Source organism: Trachurus japonicus, chromosome 21 (assembly GCF_045865225.1).
Source record: "Trachurus japonicus isolate A0001 chromosome 21, Traja_1.0".
Taxonomy (NCBI): Eukaryota; Metazoa; Chordata; class Actinopteri; order Carangiformes; family Carangidae; genus Trachurus; species Trachurus japonicus.
Genome location: NC_140927.1, coordinates 32,307,536 through 32,324,449, shown reverse-complemented (window position 1 = coordinate 32,324,449; position 16,914 = coordinate 32,307,536). Strand labels below are relative to the sequence as shown.

Genomic DNA, 16,914 nt, shown 5'->3' with positions numbered 1-16,914 from the left:
TTGTATAAAAAAAAAACACAAAATAAAACAAAAAATGATTAAAATAAACGTAAACATTTAGTATAGATGACAATTTATGACCTGAATATTTCAAACACTTCCCCTGGGGATTAATAACTGGTCCTATATTAATAGATACTTGAAATATTTTGTGTAAACAATGGGTAATGTAATTATGTTTTGACTATATTTGATTTTACACATTCATAGTGTTGTGAAATTAATTTGTGCATATTAATAATCGTGATAATCGTAATACCGTGATTATTTCTCTGACAATAATTGTACCAAGAAAATTTGTAATCGTGACATCCCTAATTCCTAATGATTTCTGCTTCAGTCTGTCGGTGTTAAAGGATCCTCATGATCTACTCCAGTCTGCTTTGCGAGACAGAATGACTAAAGTGTCTTTTTCACATTTATTGAGTTTTAAACATTTATCCATGCTTAGATGGAATTGTTGAAACTGTTGCATAAAAGCAATATCACATGTTGCTTAAGTAACAAAATTAAAAGTGCCTCTTTATAAAAAAAATAGTGCAGTTAAACATGCTGCCTTTTAAATTCTAAGGAAATGGATTTTCCTTAGAATTCATTTCATTGTTTTATTTTTTTAAATCGATTTTGAGACATTTTATATCGATTCTGAATCGTATTAAATGAGAATTGCGATTCTTATGATGATATGGTATGATTTTTTTGGCACAACCCTAATTTCCACAATCACAGAATTAAAACAGATTCTATTTTTAACGTGGATTTGACATAATTTAACTGAATTGTGTGTAAGAGGAACGTAGTATGTCTGGGGTTAGGGTCAGCTGAACCGTTGTTTTTGCAAATTCTGCCGACAGACTGTTGTTGACTGGAAGCGTAGAAAAACATGCAATGACCAGCTGTTGTCCAAAAGCCATGTGAAAAACAAGCAAAAAACTAAAAAAAAAGTAGACTAATATGATTTATTTTACTTGAAACAGTTTAAAGCTCATAAGCGTTAATATTTTATTGGTGCTTGAAGTCGTTACAGAGCAGTGTTATGTTGCATCATGCAGTATTTGTTCTTAATGTCTGGAGGAAAAGTGTTGTTTGATTGTTACCTCAATAGATTTATTGTCATTCCTATTTAATTTGTGAACATTTTGGTCATTAACATTAAAAACACACTCTTTCTGGTAGTAAAATATGAATAAAAGGTAAAAAAAAACAACTGAATTTTCCAAAAATAGAAAAATGGAAAAAACTGAATTTCCAAAAATTGAAACGGAAAAAACTTAATTTGGGGAAAATAAAATGGAATTTATAGGGCCCTAAAGATATTTAATTCTAACAAAGTAGTGCACCAACTAAGTAACTAATCCCTACAATTAAGCTAATAATCAGAGTTATTTTTCATGATGAGGCAAATTAAAGGCTCAGTCAGTGTAGTTCTGCTGCTTTCTATCATAATAACCCTCAGTGTGTGTGAGTGTATTCAGCAGGAGGGTTGTAGCTTCACATCCACCTTTAAGTCAATACAATAAGTTAAAATAGAGTCCAGTTCATTTAAATATGTGCCCAACAGACTAACACTACTATTTATGTTTGATCATCAAAGTGAATTTATGTCTTTGTGAGTAAATTCAGTTTTTTCCTGAATTGTTCGGCTGCTTGTTGTTGCTGTTTTTAGCTCAAGATGATGTCACTGAGTTTAAAGAACAACACGTTCAACAGGTCATGATAGTGGGGCAGATTAGCTCAATATTTTACACCAATCGTTCACTTTGTGATAAAAGCATGAAATTTGGTGGATGTGTTGGTGAATATGTTTCAAACAAATCTGGATATTGGGCAGCCATTTGTTAATGCGAATAAATGAATGATGAATATAAACTGCCCTTTTAATAATACCAACTGGTGATATATTGTATATTATTGGAAAGCCTGATTAGTCACCTTTACAACGAGGTACAGCTTGTAAGGATCGTGCATTCATGGAATGAGTAACGGGGCTAAACGTGTGGGTAGCGCACCCCAAAAATGTGCATCCCCCCCAGATTAGCTCAATGAATCACAAGAATTGTTTATTTTGTGACAGAAGCACAACATTTGGTGGAGGTGTTGGTGGATACATTTTTGAAACATGGTTTTTAAGGACCCTTAAGATGTCTACTTAAGATTTTTGCTTGTTGCCCGGGTCAACTAATGTCCCATGGGGGTTTTTTCGTGGCCATTTTGAATTTATGTCCGCACGAATGGCGAAAACGCCAATTTTCATAACTCCTAAACCAGACATCATACAAAGACAAATGAACACACTTTTTCCAATAATTATGACACTATAATACATAGTTGGTATTATTAAAAGGGCAGTTTTTATTCATCATTCATTTATTCGCATAACAACTGGCTGCCACGGCCACTAGGGGGAGCTTTTGAGGTGGCCCAATATCCAGATTTGTCTGAAACATATTCACCAACACATCCACCAAATTTCATGCTTTTATCACAAAGTGAACGATTGTTCAGCTAATCCGCCCCACTATGATGAATTAGTAGAAAAATCTTTTTAAAAAAACGTTTCAAATCAACATTTCTTCCTGTGTGTGTGTGTGTGTGTCTGTGTGTGCAGCTGGACCACGACCTGAAACACGCACACGAGCTGCGACAAGCTGCTTTCAAACTCTACGCCTCGCTGGGCTCCAACGACGAGGACATCCGCAAAAAGGTGACGTGTCCTCGGCCTCGGCTGCAGCTCGCAGCTCGATCACGGAGTTCGTCATCGAACCCTCTTTAAATTTCATGTTTAACGTTGTTGTCTTCTTCAGATCACAGAGACAGAGAACATGATGGACAGGATAGTCAGCGGCCTGTCAGAATCCAGCATTAAAGTCCGTTTAGCCGCCGTCAGGTACGAAGTGACGTGAATCTCATATGAATGAATGAATGAATGAATTGATTTATTTTATTTTCGAACATGTATAAAAAGAAAAAAATTTATGTAACTATTGTACATACAAAAGAAAGAAAAAGATAAATTAAAAAAATACAATAAAATAAAGAGCTAAGACATAACAAAACACTGCACATTGTTCGAAAAAGGAGTGGGAAGAAGTACAATACTTTTTTAAATTTCCCATCTCTTTTTAAAGCAGAAATAAGCGATCCGGTCGTTTTGGCTAATGCTGCGTTCCAGGCAGGCTTTTGAAATCATAAATTACAGCTTCAAGTCACAACTTACGACTTTGTAGCGTTCCAGGCAACCCACTCGTGTTTTTCCAACCTGTTTTACCGGTGAAAGTCACTATAACGGCCACTCGTAACTTCCGACCGGTGAACTCGTACCAGATCGAACTGGTACGACTTCACGGTCGGAAAAATACGAGTTTCCTTGAACGCACCATAACAGTCCTCGTCCCTACGTCGCCACATTCAGGCGCATCCCTTGGCTGCACACACAGCCCTGCATGCCGTTCTCTCTCCTCATTGGATAAAAACTGTAGGATACGATAAATGTTTTCTCTTCGGCTCAGAGCAGAGCAGAGGGATTGACAGACCCGTGTTTCAGACCAAACACTCTATGTAAGTGATTGCTGTCGGAAGATATAACTATTTAAGACTTATATTAACACAAATATATCACTTACTTCTGCTTTAACTACTCTTCAGTTTGTAACTACACAGATATCCTAACTACATAATACACCTATATAAATATATACCATACACTTCATAAATATCTATATAAATATATAATTACAAAAATAAATATATACTACACACACATATAAATATAAATATATATATATATATAAATATGAATATATATATATATATAAACTATCCCCATAAATAAATATATACCATATACTAAGTTAGTTACAATATAACAATCAACCCTATTTAATTCTATTTATAGATTTATCCCTCATCATCCTGTTAACATACTTCCTCTTCCATATACTTGTTTAAAAAAACCTTTTTTTAAACAGATTTATATTTGCACTTTGTTTTATTTGTGTCTCCAGAATTATTACATTTATACTAAACTACTCCTTTCTCCTGTGTGTGTGTGTGTTGTGTGTGTTTTTCCGTGCAGGTGTCTCCACAGTCTGTCGCGGTCGGTGCAGCAGCTGAGGACGAGTTTCCACGACCACGCCGTCTGGAAACCGCTCATGAAGGTGAGTGGAGAGAGCGCAGGACATGACCGGTGGCGTCCGCACTGCAGCCCGAAGCCCGACGGCCGGGCTCTGGCTTTTTTGTTTTTAAAGGATAATTACCGTTTTTTACAATCTGGACCTTATTTCTAGCATAAAATCCGATCATTTCCTCACCCAGATAACTTTGGTATCATTACGAGTCGTTGTGATGAAATGAGCTCCAGCCGAGAGCCGCGTATATCCGTATAATGGAGTCTACAGGGCAGCAGAATGCAGCCTCTAAATAACACATTATCTGCAGAGAAACTCCTTCATTTCACCAATATTTAGTTCTGATAGGCTAGTGCTATTCCCCTCTGAGTCCGGGGTTAGCTCCAGGTGTTGATAACAGCTAACAGGACTGTAGACGGTCACATAGCTTTCTGTTACATTTACATTCTTTGTTACAACTCACCATAATTAAGCAATATTAAGTAATATTGCGATTATACAACAATTACCAACAAAATAAAGCGTATAATTAAATAAATATTCATGTTTATGGACGTTTTGCTCTCAAAATTTAAAGTTTTTTGCGAGTGTGCTTCCCGTTTCCATGGAAATAAATGGGGTCTGACTAATAACTGAAACACAATCAGTCACGTCAGTAGACTCCTATGTGTAATGGAACCTAGTTCACCTCTACAGCAAATAGTCCGAACCTTAGTAACGACCTAGCAACAGAAATGATTTTCTAGTCCCAGATGAGTGAACTCTGAGCTGACGTTCATGTTTTAACGCGGTCTCGGACTTTCCCGAACTAAATCAACACTGCACGAACTCGCCCAAGTTATAACAAAGATGCCGTTTTTTTCCGTTCACAGATGTAGCTTCTACAACCGCAAACTCTGCATGTAAATGAAGTTATAGCGCCGTGTCGCCGACACAGCTGATAGAGAAAGAAACGATTACTCCAGATTATTTAAAAGCCCAAAAAGCGCAAGCGAGAGAGAGAGAGAGAGAAACATACAGGTAATCACCTCCGTTTTATCCAATGAAATATTCAGCTCCAGGCCATATTTTAAAAAAAACATATTCACCGCGATCACAACTCGTGTCTCTCCGACTTTGTAACGTTACACACATGGGAGGGAGACAATCCTCTCGGCTGTAACGGGGAAGTTTACAATATATTAACAAAAAATAAAATAACATAATTGTTCTATAAATGTGACTTTGGCAGCTGTCAGGAACAACCTACAGGAGGTCAGTGTAGTTTGTGATATAATATAATAATAATTTTCACGAGTAATAAATGACGTTTTTTAAAATAAAAGGGGGGAAAATCCATGTTGCCATGGAGATGTGTAAACAACATGACATGGCGAAGTAATATTTTCAGTGATGAGTCAGCCGTGCTGTAATGCTGATTTGAGCACGTTCTAAATGTCTTATTGACCAATCAGATTGCTTGGTCGGATCTACTTGTTGTATAATATAGGATCACAATAACAATGTCAGTCGTCTGGGGGTGATGGTCCAATCTGTCATCTCGTTTTCTGTGAAGTGATGAGGCGGCAGAGAGCCGGGCCCGCATGTAGCTATTACACACTGTGGAGCTTGGAGCATGTGGATCACCTGTTGCAATGAACCCGTAATTTAAACAGGACTCGTTGTTTTTCCTTTAGAACAGCTTTCTTCTTGTTGGAAGGCGTCGGGTCTTCTGTCGTCTCATTATTGAGTTTTTCCCGGCCCGGCGACATGTGTTTTTCTTTCTTTTTACGTTTGTGGACCTGCCTGTCAATTGCGCAGCGCTGGGAAGATGCACAAACAGAAGTGGCAAAATTTTCTAAATAAAACGACCGGAAGTGTGAAATAGACGAAACAAACGATTTTATATATTTTTCAACCTCTTTCTGCGGCCCGGGGGTTGGGGACCACTGATCTAGGTGACACAGTTTTCATTTATTTCAGTTTAAGAAAAGGTTTATTCCACCTTTATTCCAGAATAAACAGGCGATATTCGGATTGAGCCGTTTATACGGAGCATATTCATTCGGTTTGGAGTCTAAACCGACTCTAATCAGAGTCTTTGGCTCCATGTGAAGACAGCTAGAATGATTTTAATCAGATTGTAGAAAAAATGCACATATAAACGTGGCTGGTAACGTTTACTGTGTGTGTGTGTGTGTGTGTGTGTGTGTGTGCAGCTGCTGCAGAACGCTCCTGATGAAGTCCTGGTCATGGCCTCGTCTACACTATGCAACCTACTGCTGGAGTTCTCCCCCAGCAAAGAGGTACGGCAGCGACTTCAGCCTCATTAAAGGGATAGTTCCCTACCCAGAATTGAAATTATCTACTCATTATCTCCTCCCCCTCATGTGGACTAAGGGCTGGGAGAAGTTTCAGATTCCTCCGTGGCTTCTCTGAGTTACAGGGGGTCTCGGCGTAGCAGTGCATGTCCATATAACGGTTGCAAATGGATACCAACTGTCTTCATAACAAAAAGACACACCAAAAAACAATTTTGCATTTCGGGGCTTCAATACAAGATGGACATTACATACGAGCAGCATGGAGGTATTTGGATGTTTTTTGGTGTGTCTTTTTGTTACGAAGACAGTTGGTATCCATTTGCAACCGTTATATGGACATGCACTGCTACGCCGAGACCCCCTGTAACTCAGAGAAGCCACGCAGGACTCTGAAACTTCTCCCAGCCCCTAGTCCACATGAGGGGGTGAGTAGATAATGAGTAGATAATTTCAATTTTGGGTGAACTATCGCTTTAACGCAACACGCAGCCTCCTAGAGGCCACGAAGGAACCTGCAGCTTTCATACTAAGCTCGTTTGATTGTGTGTTTGTTTGTGTGTTTGTTTGTGTGCAGCCGATCCTGGAGTCGGGTGTGATCGAGTTACTATGCAGTTTGACCCAGAGCGACAGTCCAGCGCTGAGGGTCAACGGCATCTGGGCCCTGATGGTGAGAGGGTTTTAACCACTGGTTTAACTCTGCTGTTGTTCTCATGGGGGGGGGGGGGTGAAGGGGAGGAAGGAAGGAAGGGAGGAAGGGAAGGACAAAGAGAAGGAAGGAAGGATGAAGGGAAGGAAGGAAGGGAAGGAAGGAAGGATGAAGGGAAGGAAGGAAGGATGAAGGGAAGGAAGGAAGGAAGGAAGGAAGGAAGAAGGAAGGAAGGAAGGACAAAGGGAAGGAAGAAAAGAAAGAAGGAAGGAAGGATGAAGGGAAGGAAGGAAGGAAGGAAGGAAGGAGGGAAGGAAGGATGGAAGGGAAGGAAGGAGGGAAGGAAGGAAGGAAGGAAGGAAGGGAAGGAAGGAAGGAAGGAAGGAAGGAAAGGAAGGAAGGAAGGAAGGAAGGAAGGGAAGGAAGGAAGAGAAGAAAGAAGGAAGGAAGGACGAAGAGAAAGAAGGAAGGATGAAGGGAAGGAAGGGAAGGAAAGAAAGGATGAAGGGAAGGAAGGAAGGAAGGGAAGGAAGAAAGGAAGGGAGGGAAGGAAGGAAGGGAAGGAAGAAAAGAAGGGAGGAAGGAAGGACGAAGGGAGGGAAGGAAGGACGAAGGGAAGGAAGGACGAAGGGAAGGAAGGAAGGAAGGATGGATGAAGGGAAGGAAGGAAGGAAGGATGGATGAAGGGAAGGAAGGAAGGAAGGGCAAAGGGAAGGAAGGAAGGAAGAAAAGAAAGAAGGAAGGACGGATGATGGGAAGGAAGGAAAGAAGGAAGGAAAAAAAGAGAGAAGGAAGGAAGGAAGGATGAAGGGAAAGAAGGAAGGATGAAGGGAAGGAAGGAAAAACAGAAAGAAGGAAGGAAGGACAAAGGGAAAGAAGGAAGAAAAGAAAGAAGGATGAAGGGAAAGAAGGAAGGAAAGAAAGAAAGAAAGAAGGAAGGACGAAGGGAAATAAGGAAGGAAGGAAAGAAAGAAGGAAGGAAGGACGAAGGGAATGAAGGAAGGAAGAAAAGAAAGAAGGAAGGAAAGATGAAAAGAAAGAAGGACAAAGGGAAAGAAGGAAGGAAACAAAGAAGGAAGGAAGGACGAAGGGAAGGAAGGAAAGAAAGAAGAAAGGAAGGAAGAAGGGAAGGAAGGAAGGACGAAGGAAAAAAAGAGGGAAGGACAGAAGGAAGGAAGGAAGAAAAGAAAGAAGGAAGGAAGGATGAAAAGAAAGAAGGACGAAGGGAAAGAAGGAAGGAAACAAAGAAGGAAGGAAGGACGAAGGGAAAGAAGGAAGGACGAATGGAAAGATTGGAGGAAAGAAAGAGGGAAGGAAAGAAAGAAGGAAGGACAAAGGGAAAGATTGGAGGAAAGAGGAAGGGAGGGGGAAGGAAAGGAAGAGGGAGGGAAGGAAAGAGGGAAGGAAGGAAGGACAGGGAAAGACAGAAGGAGGGAGGGAACAGATTGGGTCAAAAAGGAAGGAAGAAGTAAGGACGAAAGAAGGAAGGAAGGACGAAGGGAAGGAAGGGAGGAAAGAAGGAAGGGGAAAAGGATGGAAAGAAAGATGGAAGGAGGGAGGGAACAGATCAGGTCAACTGGATCAAAAGAGAAAGGAAGAAGAAATGAGGACGAAGGAAAGGAAGGAAAGAAGGAAGGACGAAGGGAAGGAAAGAAGGAAGGGAGAGACAACAGGAGGGTTAAAACATCTTAGATAGGACGAATCTCCTTGTTGTTTACAAGTACTTCCGGGTAGAAAACCAGCATTCGAACAATAGTGACGGACGAGAGTTTCACTATATATATCTAATTTTTCATGTCACTATATCTCCGTTTAGACTAATCTGATGTTTGTAAAGTTTATAAAACCAATGATTGGACAAACATTACTATTTCTGTCTGCACATTTTTGTAATTAGTCATGGTTATCATAGATTAGCTGGGCTAACGGTTAGCTACCTGTTTAACTTTAATAACTCAGTGACTCAATAAACGGTCCATGAAAAAAATATTTTCTCCAGCGGATATCTGAGTTACAACATGACTGAGCTAACTGGAGTAGTTTCATGTCGTGTCCCACAACGGGAGGGTTTTAACAGCTGACGTCCTGGTGTTAGCTTAGCTGCCGCCGTTAGCTTAGCTACCGTTAGCTGTCCCTGTCAGCTGCAGCCACTGATGCTTTCTAGACACCGTGATTCCCCCAAACTGAATGAATCCAACACATAGCAACACAAAACACACACACAGAAATAGTAATGTTTCTTCAATCATTTCTGATTTGTCTAAACGGTGATAGGGCGTGAAAAATATGATATATAGCTAAACTCTCGTTCGTTACTATTGATCTCATTCAAATTACGTGCTGGTTTTCTACCCGGAAGTAGTTGTAAACAACAAGGCGATTCGGTCTATACAGTTTGGTTTTTGATGAATATTTTACATAAAAAAAACATGTGTGTGTGGTTGTGTGTTCCTGTGTGTGTGTGTGTGTGTGTGTGTGTGTGTGTGTGTGTGTGTGTGTCCCTCTGTGTGTGTGTGTGTGTGTGTGTGTGTGTGTGTGTGTGTAGAACATGGCGTTCCAGGCCGACCAGAAGGTGAAGGTGGAGATCGTCCGGTGTTTGGGGACGGAGCAGCTGTTCCGGCTGCTGTCCGACCCCGACACCAACGTGTTGATGAAGACGCTCGGTCTGCTGCGTAACCTGCTGTCCACGCGCCCGGTGAGACGCACACACACACACACACACACACACAGGAACACACACAACCACACAACCACACACACACACACACACACACACTTCTGCATGCTGCCACTGTACAACCTTCACAGTCCGACGTCATCTAATCCGTTTCATCTTCTTTGTTGACACTGTCAGAGAGGTGATGAATCCTCACAGCTGTTGTAGTGAACTGAACCAGTTAAAGGGATAGTTCAACATTTTGGCAAATATGGGCCCATTGCCATAATAATCCCTATAGTCATAGCAGTAGGTTCGTTACCTTTAATTGTCGGTGCAAGCTGTTTTTAGAACGGCGGAGCAGAGTCGTGAGCTGCTCAGAGCTACGCTACGGAGGCTCATTATGGGATTTCTTTGTTGGTTTCCCTCATCAAACTCATCAAATACACAATCCAACAACTCCACAACGCTCTGGTGGACAAGTTGTGACCTGCACATTCACCACGCTATGAGATAATAACACAACGTTACCAGACAGAGTTGTTTTAGAGGGAAATTCAGAGACTGCTTGATGAAAAACTGTCCCTGAAGGCAACGCGCATCAGCAGTTTTGCATGAATTTCCCTCTAAAACAACTCTGTGTGGTAACGTTGTGTTATTATCTCATAGCGTGGTGAATGTGCAGCTCACAACTTGTCCACCAGAGCGTTGTGGAGTTGTTGGATTGTGTATTTGATGAGTTTGATGAGGGAAACCAAGAAATCCCATAATGAGCCTCCGTAGCGTAGCTCTGAGCAGCTCACGGCTCTGCTCCGCCGTTCTAAAAATAGCTTGCACCGACAATTAAAGGTAACGAACCTACTGCTATGACTATAGGGATTATGGCAATGGGGCCAATTTGCCAAAATGTTGAACTACCCCTTTAACACAAACCCTCCCCTGCTTCCTGTCGTCAGCACATCGACCAGATCATGAGTTCTCACGGGAAGCAGATCATGCAGGCGGTGACGCTCATCCTGGAGGCGGAGCACAGTATAGAGGTCAAAGAGCAGGTCAGCTCACGCACACACACACACACACACGCACACACACACACACACACACACACACACACACACACACACACACACACACACACACACTGTAGATAAAACAGTGATGTAACTCGCCCCTCACCTTTACCTCGTCAGACGCTGTGCATCCTGGCCAACATCGCCGACGGCAACACGGCCAAGGACCTGATCATGACCAACGACGACATGCTCCAGAAAATCAAATACTACATGGTACAGACCGAGGAGCGTCGCTGTAGTTCAGCTGCTTCTGTACAACATGATGGGACTGACCCTGTGTGTGTGTGTGTCTGTGTGTGTGTGTGTGTGTGTGTGTGTTCTGGTTCCTTCAGGGGCATTCAAATGTGAAACTGCAGCTCGCCGCCACCTTCTGCATCTCAAACCTCATCTGGAACGAGGAGGACGGTAAGAGAGGAGGAGGAACACAAGGCTGCAGAAAACCATTAGTTATTTATTTAGATCGCACCTTTAAAAACAAAAAGTGGAAAAGAATACTTCTCTAAAGCAGGGGTGGGCAATTATTTTTTCCAGAGGGCCACACTGACTCCGATAAAGTGAGCGAAGGGCCACACAATTCGAAATCGAATTGAAACATTAAATATTTATTGCCGAATTATATTAAACTACATATATTTGTATTGGTGGACATATTGCTTTACAACAGGCTGTTTGACAGACCATAATCGATGTAATCGCATTTTCAATTTATATCCAGCACAGATCACTGAAGAAACATGCTGTATTATGATGTAAATATGGACTCAAGGCAGATTGTTTTACTATCATCAAACCTTACTGAGCATTAAGTAAATGACTGCATCAATGAATAATATTCACAGACACCTTATCATGAATATTACAATTACCCACTCAGAACAGTCTCACTGAATCAGAACTGAAAAGGATCTATTTCTGAGGATAACCCGAACTTTAACAGACCTGCATCACTTATGTAATGAAGAAAATATTAGGCTAATATGTTTTGTATGGTTTTATTTATGAAGAAACACACACCTCCTTGGCTGTTGCTTTACTGTAACTAACAGCACCAACATGAAAATGATTCCAACTCTGGAAAATAACTGATTTGATTACAAGCGTAACCATTGGTGGATGGAGCATAGTTATAGAAACAGGTTTCTATAACTATGGGATGGAGGCTTCAGACGCACTCATTCGCCATTACATAAGATGATGAAGGATTTCTTTTCTTTTCTATTTTTTTTCTTTGTGCACGTCGCGGGCCGGATTGAGATGGTCCACGGGCCGTAAAATGCCCAGGTCTGCTCTAAAGCATGAATGGGAAAATGATTTCAAGAAAACACAAAACTTTGTTTACATTTAGTGTTTGTGTACAAAATATACACTGTTAGTTATGGTGCGTTCCAGGCAGGCTGTTGAACCCAAGTCCAAGTCACGACTTAGGACTTTGTAGCGTTGCAGGCAACCTGTAACTCGTGTTTTTCCGACCTGTTACCTGTGATAATGCACTAGAACGGCCGTCAAACTTCCGACCCGTGAACTTGTACCAGATCAAACTGGTATGAGTTACGGGTTGCCTGGAACGCACCATTATTTCATCGTTTTGTTTCACTCACTGTTTGCACAGACCAGAGTTTAAGGAGCTGTAGAAATGAAGTAGAGTAGTTTGTGATTTTTGTGACTGCACATCTTTAGATCAGACTTCTGGAGGAATAAACAGAAAAACAAACTGGTTAAATGTACAAAATAAGGTCCAAAACTCTTCTCCACAGCATGAATGAGACAGAGGATGTGTTGGTGTTTGGTGTTATCACATGTCTGTCAGACTGTAAGCAGCTGGAAATGTCCTGGAAAATGAGTTCAAGGAAAGAGAGGGACCCCTGACTTTGATCATGTTGCATGGAAGCCGTTTTTGTGTGTCCATGTTTGTTTTAAACTAACACATGTTACGATGCTGCTCCGTTGCGTGTTGCAGGTTCTCAGGAGCGTCAGGACAAGCTGAGGGAGATGGGCTTCGTGGACATCCTGCACAAACTCACCCAGTCCTCCGACGCCAACCTCAGTGACAGGTGAGACGCACAGGTACACACACACACACACACACACACACCGGTCATCACTAGGGATGTAACCATATGGACATTTTTTTTTTTTAAAAGTCCTCTTCAGGTTCCATTCACTCTTATCTAGCTGTGGGTTTTTCATTTAGTTCTAGTTTTTGGAAAAATTATCGTTTTTATTTCAGTTTACTAGATTATGTTTTCACTGCTAGTTTTAGTGAACTATAATAATCCTGATTTACACACCGACAGTAATTACAACCATGTTAAAATTTACCGATATCTAGGGTTGCAAAGGGGCGGAAAATTTCCAGTAAATTTCCAGAAACTTTCCATGGATATTAAGTTGGGGAATTTGGGAAATATTCCAAATTGGAAACCTTCCATGGGAATTTATGGGAATTATTGGGAATTTATGGGAATTATTGGGAATTTATGGGAATTAACTGGAAATTGGGGGTAATTTAAACGAACTTAATCCAAACATAAATGTAAATATTTTGTTAAGCAGACATCCATGCAAAATAATACAATTAAAAAAACATGACATTTCAACAGATTTATTTGTGAGTAGAACTTTATCCAGTTGTAATTCTTGTATGAACAATCAATTATTTTACTGAACCACAAAAACATGAACAATGTAAATGTGTTTACAATGTGTGTCTAATGTATGTCTAATGTATGTAAATGGCTCCTACCACAAGCTTTAGTTAGCTTCCCCAGGAGACCAGTTCACACACCTTGTGACTATCAAGCCAACTATGATTTTTGTTGTGTGTGTGAATAAAGCGGGTGCATCGTGGGTGCATCGTGAAACAAACATAAAAACATTGAGTAAAATATAATATAAAGGAATAGCATATAGATATTCAAGTGTACTTGCATTAAATCTGGTTGTTTTAGCCAAGATTATGCTACAATATATTTTCCCCAACTATAGTTAAGTTCCCTGTTTAGGGCCAACCTTCAATTTTGTAAATTTCGGATTTATTCCAATTTAGTCCCATTAATTCCCATGGAAAGTTTCCAACTTTGAAAATTACAGGAATTTGGCAACCCTACCGATATCCCTGTTCATCACACACTGATGCTACAGCTCAACTGACTGACCCCGTGTGTGTGTGTGTGTGACAGGGCGAAGACGGCGATGCAGCAGTACCTAGCGTGACCAGCGGGGGCAGCGCTCCTCTCCTGCAGCCGGCCGGACTAACAAACAATCGTGTGGAGGGAACGCGTCACCGTCACCGCCGGCTCCTTCTGTTTCCTGGGTTGTTTTTTTTTTGGTTTTGTTGCACAAAGACACCTTTTTGTTTTCGGACCTGTGGCCGGCCCCTCCCCCTCCCCTTCCCCCTATCACCTCCACCACACACACACACACACACACACACACCCCCCTCCACCTCCCGCTGCCACCGCCGCCTCAGAACGCTGTGCCGGCTGCAGACCGGCGGTGGCCGACGGGGAATCAACGGTTCGGAGGTTTCACTTGGTTTTTCTGCAGATTTTTTTTTTTTTTTTTTTTTTTTTTTTAAAGGACAAGGTGATTTTTTTTGTTTTGTTTTGTTTTTTTTGGGACTTTGTGATTTCAGGTTGTTGATTTTTATTTTATTTCGTTATTTTTTGTTTTTCTGAGTGCAGCAGCCAGACACCTTTTGTTTTTTTTGGACTCCTGACGTTGGAGCTTCAGGTCTTAGAGAACCGGACTGTGAGGTTTGACACAAAAAAGAAGAAGAAGAGGAAAAAGAAGAAGAAGAGAGACTAAGCTTCCCACTTTTTTTTTTTTTTTTAAACTAATGATATTATTAATATTAATGTTTCCTGACGGCGTCGCGAGTTAAAGGACACATTTGGAAAAAACACGGACTGCCTATTTTGAAAATTTGGGGTGTTTTCTTTCCTTTTTCTTTTCTTTTTTTTTTTTTTTTTGTGGATACATACCTCGTAAATATATAAATATATATAAATATAAACATAAATATATATTTTTGGATTTTTATTTTCCCCCCTCTGACCCTCTGACCCTGGTTTGTTTCCACTCATCCTGTGTCGGACCATGAGCCCGGTGTGTTTCTGACTGTGAACATGGTTTAAGGAGGAGGAAGAGGAGGAGGAGGAGAGATGATGATGATGATGATGATGTTGTTCCTCTGGTTTTCTTTTCTCCTCACCGTCGTCGTCGTGGTTCTCCCCCCCCGCCTCGTCTTTTATGATCCCAATGGGAGCCGTAGATCCAGAGCCGACGCTGACACAGCACCAGAGATCAGAAGACGCTCTGCAGCTCCTTCCTCCTCCTCTTCCTCCTCCTCCTCCTCCTCCTCCTCCTTCTCCTCCATGTGTTTCTCAAAAAAGGGATAAGTTTCTCTCCTCTGACGTGTTTTTGAAAAGTGGGCGGAGCATCCGGAGTCGACGGAAAGGAGGAATTAACTTGAGAAGAACGAGAATAATTTTTTAAAAAGCACTAAAGTGAACCGAGTGCGACGTCGTGTTTCATCCTCCCCTCCCGTCATATTATTTCCTCTCCTTCCTTCCTTCCTTCCTTCCTCCCCCAGCAGGAAGTTTCTAGAGTGTTGCTCCCTGACATTTCAAACCTTACTGAAGCTCTGATAGAATGAATGTTATCATTGAAAATATATGCAGACCTGAAGAAGGAGCTCCTGTGTTGTGTCTTTTGTTTCACCTCAAAGAAGATTTTTCTGATCCAGTGGTTTTAAACAGGTGGTGGGTGATGGGTGCACAAGTCATGGTGATGTGATGTTGTAATGTGTCAGTAGCTTAAACTACAGTCTCACAATGATGCAACAAGTCTCACAGCTGAGGAAACTCTTCTCCCAGTCTGAAGTCAAAACTGTTTCCTTTAAAGGGATACGCCAACATTTTTTTTTTCGTGTCTTGCCTCTCTCCCGAGTCCATGACCAGCAGATAGACACCATCCTTTCGACTGTGCGTGCAGTAACAAGGGAGATAGAGCCGTATCGCCCGTAATTAGCTTAGCTCAAACGCTGGAAGTGTATGGGTAGTGTTAGCCTGCCTCCACCTAAAGTCATCAGAGAAACTCTTCAGCAACTCTAAACGGAAACCGGCGGGCCGATCTTCGTCTCAGAGCTGACAAAACTCTCCGGTAAGGCATCTTGAGCGGTCAAATGCCGCTAACGGGACCAGATCGGTCAAAACGGAGGGTTCAAGCAAAGACGGTTTATTTTGGTTCAAGCTAGCTACATCGAGGGTAGGTTAGCTTCCTGTTTCAAAGTAAAAGCACAAATTCTATCGTCATGGTTTTCTGTATGTAAAGGGCAACGGGTGTTTTATTTTGTGAAAGTAACCGGAAGTGCGTTGGTCACAACAGCTAGCTTGAGTAGCGCCGAATTCGTCCGAACAAAATTGTAAACAGCTGGTATTTAGACAAATTAACGACACACTGCTGATCTAAACGGCTACTTTCTCGCCTAAAAATGTTTGAAATGTGGATAAAGTGATATATTTACAGAGTTTAGAGCTAAAATGAAATCAGCTTCTGACTGCTGGTTTCAGCTCGGGTAGGAGGCAGGCTAAAGGCCCATTTATACCCTACGGTAAAAACGGATACGGACACTTTCGTCCGTATCCGGAGGTCATTTCATCCGTCAGTGGATCCGTTGCCTCTAAGCTTACGGGTCCGGAGTGCTCCGGATGAAACGGAGCAATACCACCAGTAACCGGGGTGGCGATATTGAGTCAGAAGCAGAGAAAAGTCACTCCATTACGAAAATCGGCGAAGAAGAGAGTAACGTTAGTTGCCGGAAATTCAAAGAAGGAGGAGAAGACGAGAGTAAACATTAAACATTTAAAAATGGTGCAGAATTTGGAGAAGATATGTGACTTGGTGAGAGGGTACATACATTTAATGTTGGTGCCAGTAATGACAGCGTTCGTTGACATGGCAACATTTGCTGTGTCAACGACGCTGTAATTAGACACACACTGCCGCCTAGAGGATAAGTTGCGTTACGTCCATTAAAACGGTTAAACCGGACGGAGGTATGAAGGCCAGTTACGGAGATAACGTTTGATACGGACGGACGAAATTC

At 41.5% G+C, this 16,914-nt stretch overlaps 1 protein-coding gene across 1 annotated transcript in view; it reads left to right on the top strand.

The window, feature by feature from the left end:
- Positions 1-14,823, top strand: part of armc8 (armadillo repeat containing 8) — a 29,946-nt gene extending 15,123 nt beyond the window's left edge. The window contains exons 12-22 of the mRNA XM_085765153.1: positions 2,609-2,704; positions 2,805-2,887; positions 4,076-4,157; positions 6,326-6,412; positions 7,005-7,097; positions 9,622-9,771; positions 10,689-10,784; positions 10,923-11,018; positions 11,138-11,210; positions 12,763-12,856; positions 13,985-14,823. Coding sequence (XP_085621279.1) covers positions 2,609-2,704; positions 2,805-2,887; positions 4,076-4,157; positions 6,326-6,412; positions 7,005-7,097; positions 9,622-9,771; positions 10,689-10,784; positions 10,923-11,018; positions 11,138-11,210; positions 12,763-12,856; positions 13,985-14,018 — 984 coding nt within the window. The 3' untranslated portion in view covers positions 14,019-14,823. The remainder of the gene's footprint in view (positions 1-2,608; positions 2,705-2,804; positions 2,888-4,075; positions 4,158-6,325; positions 6,413-7,004; positions 7,098-9,621; positions 9,772-10,688; positions 10,785-10,922; positions 11,019-11,137; positions 11,211-12,762; positions 12,857-13,984) is intronic.
- Positions 14,824-16,914: the final 2,091 nt, after the last annotated feature.